We start from the raw sequence: 19,518 nt of genomic DNA, 5'->3' as shown, positions 1-19,518 counted from the left end.
CAGAGCAGTCGTCCTTAAGGACGTGGGAGACGTGAGCCGAGACTTGAAGGGCAGGGGTGCCGCCGCGCCATCTGTGAAGGTGTATTCCAGGTGCAAAAGCAGCAAGGGCAAGTCAGAGCCTGTCAGGTACATGCAGGGGCAGCAAAAGCCACTGGCCAGAGCCCCAGGGGCCAGGGGCAGCTCTGTTTGACAGATAAGGAGACTAGGGCATGAAGAGCAATGTGCCCAGGCGCCCATAGCTTGGAAACGGCAAAGACAGAAACCAAGCCCTGATTCTCTGCCCTGAGAGGCCTAACACAACCCTCCTGTGCTCCGTGACCTCCATGTGATTCCGTTTGTTTTATTTATGACATTACTCGACGTTGACCCTTCGATCTGACTATAAGCTCATAGGTTAAAAAGAAAAGAAAAGAAAAATTTAGGAAGAGCTACTATTTACAAAGTAAAGCTGAAATCTGAGAACACATGATCTTCTCCCCAGGCTGGGTTCAGCTGAAATGTATTTCCTTTACCTTCTAGGAGAGAGAGACTCTGTTACCCAATCTGCTGGTTCTTTGTGGTGATCATGGCATGTCTGAAGCTGGAGGTCACGGAGCCTCTTCTGTGGAGGAAGTAAACACCGCTATGATCTTAATCAGCTCTGCATTTGAAAGGAAACCTGGTGAGAATTTGGGAATGTTTAACACTTTTAAACTGTACTTTATTTCTTTGCTTTCTGTAGTTTGATTTTAATTTTAAAAACCATTTAACCATTTTTGGAAGCTGTGTAAGTTTGGAAAAAAACCCTGAACGATGTGAGAATGAAAAATAATGGGACAAGGGCCAGTCAGGATTTGGAGTTTACGTTTCTTGCCGATTCTTAAAATACAAATGTTCTTTTTGGGAATTGTGTGCTATGAATGTCACCGCCTCGATATCTGGAACTGTTAGTAAAAAGTGCCAGTGGCTTAGAGACATCTGAAGTGCATGTATGAATTGAGAGAAACATAAAAATTTTAAGTTAAGAAGCAGTATCCGTTATCTGAGACTATATGTTGAACAGCAACGTCAGCGAGAACCACAGGAGCAGGACTGAGTAGGACTGAGGGCCCGCGTTCAGCGCTCAGACACAGCGCAGCTCTCCAGCCCAGACACGCCGGTGCCCTCGACCAGCACAGACGTGTGCACAGCCTCTGCCCCCTCACGTCGTCACACGCAGGCAGCCAGCTCACCAGCTGTTTCCACACTGGACGCTCTGGCTTCTCTCGGGTGACCCTTCAGCACCGCTCGTCAGTGCTGACCCCTAGTCCTGGGACCTCCACGTTTCTGGTCTCCCTCTCCCTCTGCTGTCCAGTCTTCTTTGCTGGCTTAGCCTCCTTGCCCTGGCCTTTGTTCTGGACTGCCTTTGTTTCATTCTGCGTTCACTCCTGAGATGATCTCATCCACTCCCATGGTTTTAAATGCCATGAATAGGCTCACACGTGTCAGATTTGTCCCTCCAGCTGTCTCCCCTTTTCCAACCTCCAGACTGTCTACTCCACTGCCTGCTGATGCCTCCGCCTGGATCTTCCACAGGCAGAGCAAACGTGACTTCACCTGCAATCTGCCCTCCCTGTTTCCCCGTCAACAGATGGCGCCATTCACGCGGCTCTTCAAGTTGGAAACGTGGGCGTCCACCTCGATCTGCCCTCCCTGCTCCTCGCATGAGCCCAACCGCCCGGCTCCCAGCGCCCACACGTGCCACCTTTCAGTAGCTGAACCTCGGATACAGTAAAACTCCCGCGTGAGACTTCTCGCCTCCCTCACGGCTTTGTCTTGAGCCACATCCTTCACTACTCGCTGAATCCTGACCTCCCCCGCAGGTCCTCCAAGTGATAACTCTTCCTCACGCGCCCGACCCCGTGCTCCTCAGCCCCTCAGCCTGCTCATACGCTCGTCCTTGGTCTCAGCCAAAAATCCAAACCACCTTCCTTCCGGTCGTCTCACAGTGCTCGTGTATTCTGCCGTCATCCTTTGCGTGGTTTGTAATCACAGCCTGAATCGTGTGGTTGCGTCCATCTCTCTCCTTGCTGTGCGCTACACTTGGGCAGAGCAGAGTCTGTTTTATTCATCACTGTATGCCTTGGGTCTCAACATTGCCTGGCATTTGGTGGACGCTGAAAATATTTATGGAGTGAATGAGTCTTCCACTTGAGTAGGGATTGGTTGGGGAAGAAGCTCCACCTGTTTCCTTTTGTCTTTTTACAGCACTGCCTCTTGGGTGTCTGACCTCCTAAGGTATAAGTTTTTGGCTCTTGTAACCTGAGCCTTTCCTGGGTGCCCAGCTGGAGCCTGCCTTCCAGTGAGTGCACGCAGTGCCCATCAGAGCACTGGCCTCCATACACCCAGCTTTCCCGCTCTGCACGCCCAAAGCAGGGTCCCGTGGGGCTCCTCTACCTCAGTGAGAGCCCCAGGCCAGAAACACATCCATCTGTCCACCCATGCAGCAGAGGGGTACTGAGCGCCCACGGTAGGCTAGGCGCTGTGCTGGCATTACAGACAGGGAGCTTATAGTCTGGGGGGAGAAGAGACAACTAAGCTGACATGCTTTTATTACAGGAATGTTAGGGTTATTTTTAACTAAAGTGCTGATGTTTCATTGCTCAGATGGGTATTTAAGGATCTCCTCCCTGGGAGGCCTGACACATCTTCAGACAGGAAGGGCCAGGGCAGCTGTGCATAGGAACTGCCTGCATGGGCTGCTCACGCGGCTGACCTCAGTGCCAACAGTGAGTCTGAGCTCTTTCTTATTTTGTTTACTTGTTTGTTTGCTTTAAGGGTAGTTATATTGTCTTGTCATCACGCTTATTTTTTGAGCCTTTTAGTTCATTCAGAGTTGGTTAGCCATCGTCATTGTCAATTTTGGGACATATCACCTCTTTAGTGGTCACCACCACTTCCCCCAACCCAGTAACACACCCACCCCAGCCACCGGCAATCACTCATCTACCTGTCTCTACAGAGTTGCCTCTTCTGGGCATTCCATGTAATAAATGTAGTGTCTAAATGGTCTTTTAATAAATGGACCATGTAGTAAATGGTCTGTGTGACCAACTTCTTTCACTAGGGTAATGTTTTCAAGGTTCATCCACATTGTAGCAGTTGTCAGGACCTCATTCCTTTCTGTTGCTGAATAATATTCCATTGTACAGATGCACCACATTTGTCCATCCATCCGTCCATCAGGTGATGGATATTTGGGTTGTTGCTACTTTGTGGCTATTATGAATGATGCTGTAGATAACATTTATGAACAAGTTTCTGTGTGGACATGTATTTTCTTATGGTGTCATTTCCTTTCTCTAGTACAGCTTCGCTTCTCTTCACCTGTGCTGTTGTTGTCAGATACATTCCATTTCAATATGTTGTAGGCTGACAACATATATATACATACACACACACACACACGTATGGTTTTATATATACATATATATGGTTCTATATAATTGCTTTGAAATTTAAGAGAAAAAATGTATTTATGCTGTCTTTTATAACTATATTACAATTTCTGGTACTCTTTGCTTTTTTTTTTTTTTAAACTGGATCCAGATTACCATCTGGAGTCACTAGCTTTCAGCCTGAAGAGCTTCCTTCAGGGTTTCTCGTAAGGCAGGTTTGCTAGCGATGAACTGTCGTTTTTGCTTTTTTAGTCTGTGGATGTCTTCATTTCACCTTGACTTTTTGAAAGGTCATTTTGCTGGATGTAGGATTCTTGGTTGACTGGTCTTTTTCTTTCAGCTCTTTGTATGTGCTGTCCTACTGCCTTCTGGCCTCTGTGGTTTCTGATGAGAAATCAATCATTAATCTAATTAGGTTCCCTTCTTTCCCTCCTTGTCTTTCAACATTTTTATTATGTCCGTTAGTTTGTGTTTGTCCAACTTGGAGTTCATCGAGCTTCTTAGATGTGTCAATTTGATGTTTCCCATCAAATTTGGAAGATTTTTTGTCTGTTTCTCAGGTTGCATAATTTTTATCAGTCTGTCTTTAAATTTGCTGATTCTTCTGCCAGTTGAAAATCTCCTGTTGAGCCTTTACAGTGAATATTTCATTTTAGTTATTATATTTCTCAACTTCAGAGTTTCCCTCTGGTTCTTTTTTATAATTCCTGCTCCTCTGTTGATAATCTCTATTGGATGGCACACTGCCATCACACCTTCCTTTACTTCTTTACGCATAGTTTCCTTTAGTCCTTTGAACACATTTACGATGACTGCTTGGAAGACTTTGTCTGTTAACTCTGACATCTGGGCCCTTCCCAGGAAGAGTCTGTTGCCTGCTTTTTCTTCTCTTTGAATTATACTTTCCTGTTTCTTGGCATAATTGCTTGGAGTTTTTGATGAAAACTGAACATTAAATACTATATTGCAGTAACTCTAGCTACTGCTCCCCTCCCCTCCAAGGGCCTGTCGTCATTGTTTGCGTGTTCGTTTGTTGAGTACCTTGGCTGGACTGCTCCAGGGAAGCTTTGACCCCCACTTGTAAAGTCTGCTGTCGTTCCCGTGAGGGCGCCGCGCCCTGGGAGCCAGCGGAGCTCTGTGACGGTCACTTTCTGTGGCGGCTCTAAGTTGTTGCCTCTCTTGCTGCCACACCCACCCAGCTGTTGGCTCCCCTCATTGCAGGATGATTGCTGTCTCGTTTTCGACAATTTATAATCAATGTGCTCTGCGGTCTGGTCTCATCCTATTTGGGCCACTTTGCAGAAGTCATTTCGAGGCCAGTCTTTGAGTCTCTTCTGATACCAGGGGAGCCCTTCTTAGCTGTCTTTTCTCCCTGATCCTCTCTGGTAAACTTCCAGCTGGCCTGTGGTTTAACCTGTTGCTCTCATGAAGCTGCCAGCTTCCTCTTAGTTGCTTACCTCCAAAACCTTCATAGTTTTCAAGAGCATCCTTAGGCTTGAATTCCCCACATTCTTTTTAAAGTAATGTCAGTTCTTGTTGATACGTCTCTAAGTCTCTTTTAATTTATATGTCTCCCTCCCCATCCTCTTTTATTATGATTATCTGTTGAAGAACCTGGTCGGTTGTCCTGTGGAGTCTCTCTCTGCATTGTCTGCTAACATGTCCTTTGCTCATCCGGTAAATCCCACCTGACCTGGAGTCATGAGCAGATTCAGATCCTGTTGGTTCGGTTGGTTTGGACCAGACTCTTGCTAGCAGGAGGCACAGAGTGTCCGACTTGTCTGCTGTGTGGTGATGTCAGTAGCCACTGATGACCACCTAGGGCCACTAATTCACTAGAGGTTACAAATAGTGATGTTTTAATTCTGTAAGTCCTTTTTTTTTTTTTCCACTAATTAGCCAAAATAATTCAGTAAAGAGAATCTTCCCCCATCTACTTTTTGGTTACCCAGCATTATCATTTATATAAGAGAGAGGAGGTCACTGATGGCTTATTCTTCCCAATTAATTCCCAGTTTCAAATCAGTGAATTAGTTCACTATGAGTTCACTAGCGTGCTTCAACTATAACCAATTAGTTTTTATTTTTATTTTGGGGACATTTTGAACTCATGGATTTAAGCTTGTTTCAATTCACTATAGATACTATTTAATATTATCTAATATTCCATTTGTCCCATCTTTGGGAACTGGGAACATCTTCAGATGACCTCCTGAGTCCTTCTGACCTTACAGTCCCAGAGGCCTTAGTATCTCTGAGGGCTCTGTTGCTGTCTAGTCCGAGCAGGTGTCCCAGCCGCTTGTGCACAAGCCCTTCCCTGGACCTGAAATCAGCTGCTTCTCCAAGATGCCCTGGTTCCTTTCAGTGGAAAGGGGTCTTTGAGGACCACCGTCTCACAACTAGCAGTGCTCATGCATACTGGCTTACTCATTTCTGTACAAAGTGAGGAAATCTCTTTAAAATAAAATTGATCTTGAGTTCGTATTGATAACTTGCCCTTCACTTCACTGCTGTAAAATTACCTCCTGAGATCTTTCACCTGTGCTGTCTTCCTCCCGAGCTTAGAATCCCGGTTGTCAGTACCCTCGGATCTGACGGAGTATCGTGTGAGGCCCTCAGTGGTCTCAGCACAAGACCATCACTAATATCAGAGCAAAAGCAATTTAAGGTGGGGTTTTTGTTTTGGGTTTTGTTTTGTTTCAGATCAAAGCACCTAATGTAAGAAAATTCTAGAAGGAAACAAATAATAATGTTGGGTGGAAATGTTCTTCTGAGTGAACCCGGAAGCCATCAGTAAATGGTTGGTCAAGAAAAGGTTAATACATCTCACCAAATTAAAAAGAAAAATTGTATACAACCAGAAATTGCCACAATCAAAGTAAAAGCTTTATAAACTCACACTAGAGTGTCTAAGAGACTTGCACCGGCACTGCCTGTCCCGGGTAGACTCTCCCGGTGACCCCCCAGCCCCCAAGACCTGCACTGTAGCTTCTGAGGTCTGTGGGCCAGATGCTCTCTTTACAGATGACAAAATTCTGAGTTTCTTATCCAAAGCCTCCCACTGGATGGTGGCACAGCAGGAGCCTGAGCCCAGTGTCCTGACGTCACACCCGTTCTCCTGGCAGGAATTCGGAGGCTGGCCAGCCACTGCTGGCCTTGGACTTGTTGGTAGGCGGTGTCTCGCTTGTCAGAGTTGGTTATGGAACTTGGCCCGGCTGGACCCAGCCTTGTTCTGCTCTCCCCAGTAGAGGCACCTGCTGCTGCTCAGGATGCGTGGAGAAGTCTGCATCAGCTTCCCTGTGGGGCTGCGTGGACTGCTCTGACTGCAGCGGGGCAGGGCCGCCAGAGATCCACCCTCACCCTCGTTCAGCAGGGTGACCGTTGACCTCACCAAAGTGAACATCCCTCGGCATCCACCCCACGCTGTGAAACGCGCGGTGTTGAGTTTCCTGCGTTAGTGCCTCTCCCGCGTATTGTGTGCTGCTTTTTAGGGAGGCACCAGCCTCTGCAAAAAATGAGGATTCAGTGTTTTTACTGACGTGAAAAACAACGATGTGTTTTCCGTCTGAATCTACACAGGACGGTTTGAAGAGATGGGTGGTTTGACTTACTTTACTTGTAGAAGGTCAAATTGAGGAGTGACCACCATCACACGTGTCCTAGGGCCTGTCACTCAAGCTGTCTTCTTTTTTCTAGGTGACGTCAGACGTCCAAAGTATATTCAACAGACTGATTTGGCTGCAACACTATCAATAGGGCTTGGTCTGCCTATTCCAAAGAGCAGCGTCGGCAATCTTATATTCCCAGTTGTAGAAGGAAAGCCAATGAGGGAACAACTGAGATTTTTACATTTAAATACAGTACAGCTTAGCAAGTTGTTGCAGGAGAATGTTCCATCATATAAAAAAGGTAAGCCGCTTAGCAGCTGCTAACATCTCTTATGCTGTGTGTGTGTTTCCATCGCACCTGATGTCCCCGTGGTGTGCACTACAGCAGTCTTTGACTGTGTGTTCCTTTTCATTAGAACCCTGACTATCACCATTAGCAACACCCACAGATGCAACCATGTAAGTCAAAATCTTTCATAAATTTACTTATTCAGCAAGTGCTGAATTTTTTTCACTAAGTTCCTGTTTGGCCAGGGGCTGTTGGAAGGACTAGAGACACAGCAGGAGGAGAGCTCTGCCCTCGTGGAGCTTATCATCCAGAGCGGGGGAGAGAGGAAAGCAACGACAGATGTCAGATAGTGATGGGCACCTTAGGAAGAGGCTCAACCAGGGAAGGATGCAGGTGGGCGAGGGCCACTGGGGCAGGTTGGCCTGGGAGGGAGCCTTGTGGCAGACGCAGAGTCTTGTGGTGGGGATGCGCCTGCACAGTCAAGGAGTGACCGGGGGCCCGAGTGGCTGGAACTGGCAGAAGGCAGAAGGAGATGAGGGCTGAGGGCTGAGGGCCTTTTGGACATTGAAGGGGTTCTCACTTCCATTCTGAGTAAGTGGGGAGCTCCTGCAGGGTGTTGTGCAGAGCTGAGACCTTCCACTTGCATTTTCAGAGGCTCTCTCAGGTGCCCGTGTGGAGGGCTGTGTTGTGCTGCAGCAGAGCCAGGAGACTGGTGCGCTACTTCAGTGCAAGGGGAGGGAGCGAGGGCCCAGGCAGTGGGATCCGGGACAAATGGTTGGTTCTGGATCTGCTTTGAAGGTAGGATTGGCTGATGCACTGGATGTGAGGTGAAGCAATCCAGTGACATAAGGAACACCTTGGGGTTTGCAGCTGAACGGTGAAAGGATGCAGTGAGCGTCACTGAGGTGGGGAAGGCTGTGGGAAGAGCGGGCTTGCAAGGCAGGGTGCTTGTGTGTATGCTGGGGGGCTGGGGCGGGGTCAGTGTCCACGAAGCCAATAAAGAAAGAATTTCAAGAAGGAGAGAGTGAGCAGCTGTGTTGAATGGGGTTCGAGGTAAAATAAAATGAGGAATTGAGGGGACTTCCCTGGCGGTCCAGGGGTTAAAACTCCACACCTCCACTGCAAGGGGCATGGGTTCAATCCCTGGTCCGGGAGCTAAGATCCCGCAAGCCACGCGGCGTGGCCAAAAATAAAATGAGGAACTGAGAACCGTCCGCTCATACGGCAGGTGAGGTCTCAGCAACTTTGCTGACAGAGCGGTTCACGTGGAGACAGCCTGGCTGGCGTGGGTGCAGGTGAGGACCAGGGACAGGGCAACGGTCTGGCATCTGAGGTGGATGGGGCCCGAGCGGGGTGTGTCCTTAGTTTTAAGGACTGCGAGAAACTAGAGGTGTTTATATCTCTTTTTTTTTTTTTTTTTTTTGAGGGTGTTTATATCTTGTTAGGACAGCTCCCCAGGACCATACTTTCAATCAGTTTACTCTGACCCATCCAGGGACGTCAAGGCTAATGTTTGACGCTGGGGCTGGGGCTCGCTGGGAAATGCAGAGGAGGTCACCTGCCAGTTTGAGGCAACATTTGATGGGATGTTGGCAGGTCTGCCTACTTGAAGTGGTGGGGTACTGCCCAGTGGAGTGAACGCCTGTGAGTTTGTGGGGAGATGTAAACTGACCTTGAGTTGGTTGTGGAAGACACACCCTGCCATCGGGGAGTGGTTGGGAACCAGATGTCCTGAGTGGCAGGAGGGCATGGGGAGCATAAGCTCTTAGATCGTGAGACAGCCCGGCCAGCAGCTCTGTCAAAGGTGAGGCCCGACCACTGTGCACATTTCAGTGCAGACCAGAGGCAAATAACGTATGAGTTTGGTAGCTTTTGCAAATCCGTTGTTGTTGGTAGTGCGTGTCCTTTCTCCTATCCCAACAACTAATAAAAATGAAACCCAGAAAAAGGTGGGGTCGTTTGCTTATTTCAGGGATAGCAGGGTAGGGAGGATTGAGCACTGCAGTGGCTGTGGCCATAATGAGCCTGTGAAATGAACAGAGGCCAGTCCCCGGAACGAGAAAGCACCCCCAGGGCTTCACACCCCCATCCAGGATGTCAAGGCCTGCCATGATATCCACCCCAGTCTGATGCAACTCGCTCGTCTGACCACTTTTTGGTCGTAGTGGGGGCTGTTATCACCTTTGGACCTTTGCGTGTGCTCTTCCTACTGATTGGGTGCTGTTCTACCTGTTCCACAGGTTAGTTCCTGGGCATCCTTTACATTTTAGCTTCACTGTCAGACCTCCCTTGTCCCCCACACTCAACCCCATTCTTAAGTCAGTTCCCTTTCCGTTACCAAGCGTCTCTCACCATTCCGTCTATAGTATATTTTCCCTCCGTAGTATTTTTCACTATTTGTAGTTTCATGCATGTGTGACAACCCTGCTGGATCACAGACCCACATTGTCAGGACCTATTCTGACGCATCTAGCATGTAGTCAGTGTTCAGCCCATTTTTCTTTGGACGCATGCACAGGTGCGCCCGTGTCTCTGGGACTCTAGGCGGTGGGGTGCAGACACAGGTGCCTCCGTGTCTTTGACTTTGGGGTGTAGCAAGTACGGGTACCAGCTTGGATCCAGACTTAGACCCCAGCTCTCACCTGCCTGCCCATGAGCGGGTGTCTGAGTTGCCTCCTCTCTGAAATGGGTGTCTAACCTTTCCAGTCCCATAGGTCACTGGGAGAGGACCTGAGTGAGGGCTTAGGGTCATGCCTGCCACCAGCACTTGGTGCAGGTCAGCTGGCTCCAGCAGCAGTGGTGGGGCTGCAGGCATCGGGGCCCATGCTCAGGGGTTGTGCCGTGAGGATGCCGGGCTGTGATCAGGGAAGGCAGGGTGGGGGCACTGCTGGTGGGCTGGGCCAAGGCCCCTGAAAGGCATGGCCTTTCAGCTCTGCTTGAAGTTGAAAGAGCATGTTACGTACCAGGGAGTCTCGGGAGAGAAGTTCTTGCTCAGCCGACCAGCCGAGTTACAGTTGAGTCTGGTCCAGCCCTGAAAGGAAGGAAGGCAAGACCCCTGGCCTTGGGCGGCACGCCACTGTCGTCCCCAGTGGGGAGCCGGCTGCAGCCGGGGCTGGGCTCCATCCACGAGCCATCACGCAGCCCTGGCTTTATGTCGGCCGTGGACCATTCAGCCGGTGTGGTGCATGGGAGACATAGCTCAGCGTTGTGGTAGGAGGGCGGGGAGACTGCCACCCCTTCCCAAAGAAGACTGGTGAAGAAGGGAAGCAGGTGAAAGAGGGCCGCTGGCAGTGAGAGGCAGGAGGGGCCGGCCTGCCTCGGGAAGGGGCACGCGGTGGAGCGGGTGTCAGGCCCCTGCCTGCCCCGTCCTCACCCAGAGCGTGAGGGTCGGAAGGATTTTGTAGAACTGAGGGTTCTCATGCAGTGCATTCCTGGGACGTTTTATACTGCACCTTGAGGAAGAAGAGTGGAGAGAGAGAAGGGGGAGGAGGCGGCAAGCGGGAGGCGGAGAAGGCGGGGCTGAGCAGCGGGCAGACGCTGCTGTCCGTGGCGTGCACCGAGGGCTGGCGGGCAGGAGGGACGGCAGAGGACAGGCTGGCTTCATCCGCTGTTGGGGTTTTACCGGAGGTGTTGGCAGCCACCCCCACCCCCGGAGTTCATCTTGGTTAGGTGTCAGGCTCTGCCAAGTGCCGTGAATAACTGAGCACTCTGAGATTACAATTACACATGTGCGTGCATGTCGGTGATATGTGTGTGTTGCCTTTTCTTCTCGGCAGAGCCTGGGTTTGAGCAGTTTAAAGTGTCCGAAAGGTTGCACGGGAACTGGGTCAGACTGTACTTGGAGGAGAATAGCTCAGAAGTCCTTTCCAACCTGGGAAGCAAGGTTCGCAGGCAGTACTTGGACGCGCTGAGGGCCCTGAGCCTGTCCCTGAGCAGACAAGCAGCCCAGTATGACGTCTACTCCATGGCGGTGGGGACCGTCCTGGTCCTGGAGGTATGGCTGCCTGTGCAGTGTCGCGGCTCCGCTGTTAAACTGGGCACCTAGCTTGGCCGGGATTGGGTAGTTTAAAGGACGTAGAAAGTTTCTAGAAAAGCGAAGGGAGAGCCCCCTGCGTGGTGGAGTCGCGGACGCCACCGCTGCTTCTTGTTGCAGGTCCTCGCGCTGCTTCTGCTCAGCGGCCCCCGGGCACTGAGCGGCAAGGCCGAGCTGGACGTCCCTCTGCCGTCGCCCGCGTTCTCTCTGCTCTGTTACCTGCTGCCCCTGGGCCTCGTAGCGCTCCACGTCACCGTGTGCACCTCCGCAGGCGGAACGTGCTACCTGTGCAGCCTCCCGTGGCTGACGGCAGGCGGAGTGATGGTGCTGATTTCCACACTGCTCTGCGCAGTCCTGTCTGCTCTCACCGGGATGTTTGCCGGCGGAAAGCGTCTGAGTAAGGTAAGGCCGGCTTTCCAGATAGGCTGTTCTTGTTCCTCCAGCTGATGAGACACGGGTTAAGCCCCTGGCGCGTACCAGGCATGATGCTGATGGGCGCCGAGGAAAGGGCCCACCCTTCATGGGAGCTCACAGTGGCTGGTCTCCCGGGTCCCTGGGCATCCCGACTTGACACGCTCAGACCTGTGCTATGAGGTCTCACGCCTGCCTTCTCAGTTAGAAAGACGGGGCCCCTGGCGCTGTAACCAGGGACTGTCCAGAGCGGCTGGTACAGAGGGACAGGCAGCTGGCTGACGGGGGCCAGGAGGGGACAGACCCCGCCCTCATCCTGCCTCATAAAATGCAGTTTCCTCTTCTAGACTGATGTTCTCCTTTAGAATTCTTGCAGCCTTTGGCCTCTGACACCTTCATTCATCAGCTGCTTGTGGTGGCAGGGTGGTGAGAGAGAGGTGGGCAGTCCCAGTTGGTCCACAGTGCCCAGAGCCCGAGGGACCCAGTGCAGTGACTCATCACAGGGCCACAGACGCGCCCCCCAACCTGTGTGGTGTCGTTTACCACACATATGTGTCCCCGCTGGAGCATGGGCTTCCCTAGAGCAGTCTGATTCTCCAGGGCCTGAGCAGGCTCACAGTATCAAGCTCTGTCATGTACTAGCTGCACGCAGTTAGTAGAACAAATATCGAGTAGTACTGAATGACGGCCATGGAGTCCTCATTTTACTTTAAATGCTTTAAATTAGTGTATTTACGGGCTAGTACTGTGATGCCAACTGCTGTAATGGAAACTCTCTGGATTTCTGGAAAGTTCTTGGAGAACTTAGGTGTCTGGTTCGGTGGAATACACCCTTGGGGCTCTTTGGTGTCCAGTAGCAGGCAGTGGCTCAGAGGGCAAGGACAGGCTGCAAGGAGGGTCCGGCCTGGGACTGGTGGGCAATGCTGCAGGCTCCGGCACTGCCGAGACTGCTTGGGTCCAGACAGCTTCAGTCTCCTTGTCACTCAGCTTAGGACTTGCAGTCCGGGGAGGACCGCCCTGCTGTTTCCACGTCCTCCTGGCGGTGCTCGGGGGGACGGGGAGTAGTGGGTGCCGGGCGTGAGGGGCAGCAGGTGTCTGTCACGGCAGGTTAGGTTCTGTGAGCGAAAGCTGTAAGCGCGGGCAGCAAGAAGATGATGTGCTGTTCAGATTTTTCCCATATAAAATACATTTTCCTTTTTACAGAATCCACCTCAGTGCAACTCAAGGTGGTCGGAGTTAGATCTTCTCATCTTGCTGGGGACCGTGGGCCACACGTTGAGTCTGGGCGCAAGCAGCTTCATCGAAGAGGAGCCCCAGACGTGGTACTTCCTCGTCAACACGCTGTGTCTAGCTCTGTGCCACGAAATCTACAGAAACTGCTTTCTGGGAGACGACTGTGCGCCTCAGAGTTCCCCGCACGCGGGAGAGGACTTTGACGGGGTCGCAGCGGCCCCACAGGGCAAGAGCCCTGGCCCTGACGTGTGGGAGCTCGACAGAGCGTCCAGGCACCCCTCTCCCCTGGGAGCGCTCAGAGGCCCTGAAAGGTGGATGGTGCTGGCGAGCCCGTGGCTGATTCTGACCTGCTGCCGGCTGCTTCGGTCACTGAACCAGACGGGCGTGCAGTGGGCCCACCGGCCTGACCTGGGGCACTGGCTCACCAGGTGAGGGCAAAAGCCGTGGCCTCGGGCCAGACCCTCCGTAGGCCTGTTTTTCATATTCAGGATAGAAATGGCATTTGAGATCTGAAGAAATAGAAAACTAACCCATGATTTGACATTGAGAGGTGAATTTATTTGAGGCTAGCTTGATAGTTTGGTTTTTTATCGCTGAATCCCTGTAAGTGTTCATGTTTGAGAACCTGTGAATTTTAAAATGATCACTGCAGCAGGATGTAGTTTGTCACTCGCTGCCCTGTCCCCGCTGGTGCGAGGCTGGGGTGACGGGCTGGCAGGGCCTGTGCCCAGGAGCCCTTGGGAGAGTGGCTTTGCCTTCTGGGCTTCCGCCCTTCTCTCCCCGCCCCCAGGAAGGGCAGCTGCGTTGGTTGGAGCCTGTAGGTGAGCCTTCAGCCTCCTCTGAGGCCTCTCATGAGTGGCTGGGAAATGTAGTAGAAAGTATAGCAGATACAGAAGATTGAAGTACAGAGAAGAAACTAGGACAGAAAAGACCAGCATTTGGTCATATCATAAGTTTTACTCTCTGTCAGTGAAGGCTTAGAAAACTAAAGTATGGGAGCAGTGAAATGAAAAAGTGTTTCCAAGAGTGACAAGGGTCACTGTCGGATCGCTGGGAAGAGCTTCTGTAAGAATTGTCAGCAGGAAGCAGGGCTCAGGAAGGTCGTAGACACGTTCCTAAAGGAGGAAGTGGCAAAGGAGAGAACAGGAAGTGCTCACTCCTGCTCGTGATTCGGGAACTTCAGTTAGATAAGAACGTGCGGTTTTATATGTGATGAGGGAGGGGACAAAACCCAGGCTTGGCGAGCACCGGGGAGCCCTGGGGCCACACACTGGCACCGTCCTTTTGGAAGATACCTGGAATTGTACATCAAAGGCCGTAAGCTTGTTTATTCCTCTGGCCAAATAACCCTCATGATAAATTTCTACCAAGTGTTAACAGTACTAGCAAACCTTCGGCAACCATAGTAATCACAGGTAGCGTTTTTCAGGTTCCTGCTGTGTGCCCGCTCATTTCATTTTCACAGCAACCCTGAAGAGAGGGCGCTGGCCTGTCTGCGCTTGGGGTGTGAAAGCAGAGGGGAGCTGAGGCAGCACCAGGCGGAGCCAGAGCACGTGAGGATGAGAGCGTGCTGGGGCAGCACAACGACCTCACTTCTTATTTTCCTGGGAAGCTGCAGCACTGCGGGAAGATCTGCTGATTTCCACCCACAGATGCACTAACGTGGTGTGTAGGGATGCTGCCACCACCCCTGGCCCACTCTCCAGGGTGCAGCTGTGCCCAGTCCTGGGTCTAGACCCTCCTCCAGCACACTGAACCCCCACCCCTTTCCATCAAGGGCGCTCCCCTCCTGCAGCACGATTCTCCCTGTCAGTTTGTAAAGAGGCTGCAGTTTCGGTGATTCCTCCTCCAGGGCAGAGCCTTTGAGAGACGCCCAATCACCGTCTCTATGCTCCATTTTCCATTTGTGACAATTAACAGTCCAGGATCTGCATGGAACATGCAGCTTACAGAGCAACAACAGAGGCCCCAGCGTGGCCCCCATCACCGTCTGCCATTCCCGGGACCCGTGCCCTGACACTGGCCTCCTTTCCTCTGCATCTTCCCAAGTTCATCTTTCCGCGTGGCGTATACATGCCTCAGCTTAACGGCTCGTGAACACGTGGGCTTTGTGAGTGTGAGCTGCAGTGACTAGCATGGGAAAGAGCCCTGCTTTCCCAGGGCTCAGCTCGCCGAGTTGGCAGGGAGCGGTGGGCAAGGGCCGGGCAGAGAGAGGGCCTGTGACAGCCACGTGCCCAGCCTCTTCACCAGGTCTCCCCGCCTGGGAGGGGGCAGACGCTCCTGCGTGAGTCTGTGTGCACTGACGAGTGAATGGAAGAGGACAGTGCCAGGATGTGTGCGTCTCCCGTGAGCGGGCGCACGCTGGTAAATGTGCAGTTTGCACACAACCTCTTCACCTGTGGTTGGGGAAAATGAGGCTGCCCCAGAAAGGGGGCACCAGGGCAGCCAGCGGGCAGTGTTGAATATATCGCTGCCCTGGCCAGTGCAGAGCTGATGGTAGCTACCAGTTGTGAATGAGCAATGAGAGATTGGGTTAACGGCCCTTTATTTGTTCCACTTTAAGAACCTCTGTTTGAATTTAAAAAACAAAAAATTTTCTTTTTTGCTTTTCAGGAAAATGAGCTCTTTTTCCTACAGTTCTGAGAAAGCCACTTGGTGTAGATCCGTAATATCGCTAGTTATCCTTGGTAGTAATTTTTGGCATTTTACATTTCATTTCAGCTCTGATCATAAGGCTGAACTGTCTGTTCTGGCCGCAGTTTCCCTCATCATGATTTTTGTGTTGGTTCAGAAGAGGTGCTCCCTGGCATCAAAAGTGGCCATGGCGTTTGGCCTGCTGGGCATCTATTGCTACAGGGTGGCCATTGGAAATCTGCTGTTCCCATGGCAGCAAAACAACAAAGACATTTCAAAGTAAGTGTACTGCCAGACACAAGCACTTGTTTTTAGATCTGTTCTAATGTTTTATGTACTAAAAAATGCCATGCAATCTTGAGAACATTGGAGTTTGGTCTTTGTGAATTGTGATTTTGTCAACGGTTACTGACAATGCCTCAGTGAACCAATTCTGTTAGCCTCTTTTTTTGAAAGGAGAGAGACGAATAACCTGGAAGTAAGGTCACTAAGATTTATTTATTTTTTTTAGTAAGGAGTTCTTTAAAAATAAAGAATTTAAAGGATTCAGTTTTGCTCCATCAAGAAGTAACTAGTAATGAGGATAATAACGAGTGGATGCTGCCTAGGAGTTGGGGGGTGAAGCATGCCAGAAAACCAAACTTTCCCATAACTTACGTGAGTTCCTGGAGCGGGGGCTCATGGTGATTGAATCGTCAGGACCACTTTTTGCATGTCAAAGTGGCAGCTTTTTTGTTTTTAATGGTGATGTAGGCTGGGGTGGGCAGAGCCTGTTCTGGAGGGCTGTTCGTAAAACGTGTTAAGAACCTTGACTTTGTCCAACCCTCTGACTTGGGTGTCCTCTTCTAGAATTTATCTCAAAAATACAACCAGAGGTGAGGCGAGAGACTGGGATACGGGCATGCTCTCTGAAGCATTACTTTACAGTTGCACAGAGTAAAAAACAAGGTAGTTGGCCAACAGCAGTGGGTAAGCCTCGGAGTTATGGTTTCAGGTCTTACATTTAAGTCTTTAATCCATTTTGAATTTATTTTTGTGCATGATGTAAGAGAGTTGTCCCGTTTGATTCTTTTAAACGTAGCTGTGTAGTTTTCCCAACACCATTTATTGAAGAGGCTGTCTTTCCCCCATTGTATATTGTTGCCTCTTTTGTTGTAGATTAATTGCCCATATAAGTGTAGGTTCATCTGGGCTCTCTCTTCTGTTCCATTGATCTATGTGTGTGTGTGTGTTTGTGCATTACCATACTGTTTTGATTACTGTAGCTGTGTAATATGGTTTAAAGTTAGGGCACGTGATACCTCCATCTTTGTTCTTCTTTCTCAAGATTGTTTTGGCTATTTGGGGTCTTTTGTGTTTCCCTACAAATTTTAGAATTCTTTGTTCTAGTTCTGTGAAAAACACCATTGGTATTTTGATAGGGATTACATTGAATCTGTAGATTGCTTTGCATAGTATGGTCATTTTAACAGTATTAATTCTTCCAATCCAAGAACATGGGATATCTTTCCATCAGTTTGTGTTGTCTTCAGTTTCTTTCATCAGTGTCTTATAGTTTTCCAAATACAGGTCTTTTACCTCCTTAGTTAGATTTATTTCTAGGTATTTTATTCTTTTGATGCAGTTGTCAGTGGGATTGTTTTCTTAATTTCTCTTTATGATAGTTTGTTGTTAGTTATAGAAATGCAACAGATTTCTGTTTATTAATTTTGTACCCTGCAACTTTACTGAATTCATTGATGAGCTCTAGTAGTTTTTTGGTACTGTCTTTAGGATTTTCTATGTATAGTATCATGGCATCTGCAAACAGTGACAGTTTTATTTCTTCCTTTCCAATTTGGATGTCTTTTATTTCTTTCTCTTATCTGATTGCTGTGGCTAGGACTTCCAATACTATATTGAATAAAAGTGGCGAGAGTGGGCATCCTTGTCTTGTTCTTGATCTAGATCTTTTCACCACGGAGTATGATGTTAGCTGTGGTCTTATCGTATGTGGCCTTTATTATGTTGAGGTATGTTCCCTCTATACCCACTTTCTAGAGAGTTGTTTTTTCTTTTTATCGTAAATGGTGTTGAATTTTGTGAACTGCTTTTTCTGCATCTATTGAGATGACCATATGGTCTTCATTCTTCAGTTTGTTAATGTTGTGAATCACTCTGATTGATTTGTGGCTATTGAACCGTCTTTGCATCCTTGGGATAAATCCTGCTTCATCATGGTGTGTGATCCATTTAATGTTTTGCTGAATTCGGTTTGCTAATATTTTGTTGAGGATTTGTTACCTGTGTTCATCAGTGATATTGGCCTATAATTTTTCTGTGTGCAATATCTTTGTCTGGTTTTGGTATCAGGGTGACGCTGGCCTCATAGTATGAGTTTGGAAGCATTCCTTCCTCTGTAGTTTTTTGGAATGGTTTGAGAAGGATAGGTGTTAACTCTTCTCTGGATGTTTGGTATTGCTTTCCTAATCAGAGAAAGAAAAGCAAGTGTTATCCTCTCTAAAAAGGTGTCAAGGTGAATTCTGAGGGCTATGGCCCGGTTGTTTGGGTGGCTGAGGGGCACAAGGGCCACACCTGGAAACAAGACCTGTCAACTGGTGTGGGACGTCAAGGTGATGCCAGGGGCCTGGCTGAGGTGACGGCAGAGTGGCAGGCCTTCACCTGAGGCAGGGAGGTCAGGTGGGGAGGGCATGGTGGGGAGACATCTTAAAGACTGTTCACTTCAAAGTCTGAGACTCTGGGCAGATGTCAAGGCTGGATGTCACATGTGAGGGCGTCCAATCCAGGGGTGTTTGTTTAAATCTCAAAGTGCAACACATGAATAAATTCCTCTTTCCTCTCGGATACACCTGATTTCACTTCAAGACTTCGATGACTTCCTTACCTTTCATGGATAGAACAGCATGTACCTTGTTGGTGCCCAAAATATAGGCCAGTGCACCCTTTCATTAACCTGCACTGCTTGGTTCACATCCGTCCCGTAGAATGCTTCCGTTCTCCACCCCGATCTGTCCTGATTCTAGACCCCTCTTGGTTCCAGATCTGCCCCAGTTCTAAAGCTGCCCTAATTCTAGGTCTGCCTGAAAGCTGCTTCTCTCCTTGCAATCCCCGCAGGTGCTGCTGTCCGTCAGTATGCTAGAGTCCTCTACGCTTAGCTCTTGGCTGTCGTCTCCACTCCGCAGCCCAGACCTGGCTGGAGCAGAAGCCAATTTCCAGTGGTTCTGGATGTGCAGTCACAGCTGACTGGTGGGGGCAAGAGGTGGATCCATTAAAGGCGCCCGGTGGCGCTCTCCCTCCTGTTCACAGTCAGTCCTCCTTGATACAGAACCCAGCCCCTTTCTTCTTTGAAACTTCTCTGATTCCTTGGACCTTTGCTCATTTCCCCCTCTTTGACCCTGTGGGTCCGTCATCAGCACTCAGCTTAGCACACACCTTGGCGTGGTTGCATCTGACCCCAGCTCCTCCACCAGGGTGAGCCCCATGGCGGGCCTCATATCAGCCTCTCGTGTCTCCATGTTGCCAGTAGATAGTGCTCCACTCTTTAAATTAAACTGATCATCCTAAAAAAAACACCATTTTTTAAAAACGCAGAAACTGGGCTTCCCCGGTGGCGCAGTGGTTGAGAATCCAGCTGCCAGTGCAGGGGACACGGGTTTGATCCCCGGTCCGGGAAGATCCCACATGCCGCCGAGCAACTGAGCCCATGTGCCACAGCTACCGAGCCTGTGCTCTAGAGCCCGCGAGCCACAACTACTGAGCCCACGTGCCACAACTACTGAAGCCCGCACGCCTAGAGCCCATGCTCTGCAACAAGAGAAGCCACCACAGTGAGAAGCCCATGCACGGCAACGAAGAGTAGCCCCCGATCACTGCGACTAGAGGGAGCCCCGCATG

At 50.0% G+C, this 19,518-nt stretch overlaps 1 protein-coding gene across 7 annotated transcripts in view; it reads left to right on the top strand.

Moving 5' to 3' along the window:
* PIGG (phosphatidylinositol glycan anchor biosynthesis class G) overlaps positions 1-19,518 on the top strand; it is a 40,174-nt gene that overhangs the window by 10,861 nt on the left and 9,795 nt on the right. For 2 of the 7 annotated variants that reach the window (XM_060148990.1, XM_060148991.1), the window contains exons 5-10: positions 520-661; positions 7,113-7,325; positions 11,090-11,307; positions 11,467-11,748; positions 12,961-13,418; positions 15,712-15,903. In XM_060148990.1, the coding sequence (XP_060004973.1) occupies positions 520-661; positions 7,113-7,325; positions 11,090-11,307; positions 11,467-11,748; positions 12,961-13,418; positions 15,712-15,903 (1,505 nt within the window). Of the gene's footprint in view, positions 1-519; positions 662-2,644; positions 2,748-7,112; positions 7,326-7,440; positions 7,484-9,478; positions 9,494-11,089; positions 11,308-11,466; positions 11,749-12,960; positions 13,419-14,455; positions 14,656-15,711; positions 15,904-19,518 lie in introns of those variants that run through there. The other 5 variants (XM_060148992.1, XM_060148994.1, XM_060148995.1 and 2 more) reach the window with 5 other exon arrangements.

The sequence above is a fragment of the Lagenorhynchus albirostris genome, chromosome 4 (assembly GCF_949774975.1).
Source record: "Lagenorhynchus albirostris chromosome 4, mLagAlb1.1, whole genome shotgun sequence".
Taxonomy (NCBI): Eukaryota; Metazoa; Chordata; class Mammalia; order Artiodactyla; family Delphinidae; genus Lagenorhynchus; species Lagenorhynchus albirostris.
Note: the sequence above shows the minus strand (reverse complement) of the source record. Positions and strands in the feature narration are given on the sequence as shown.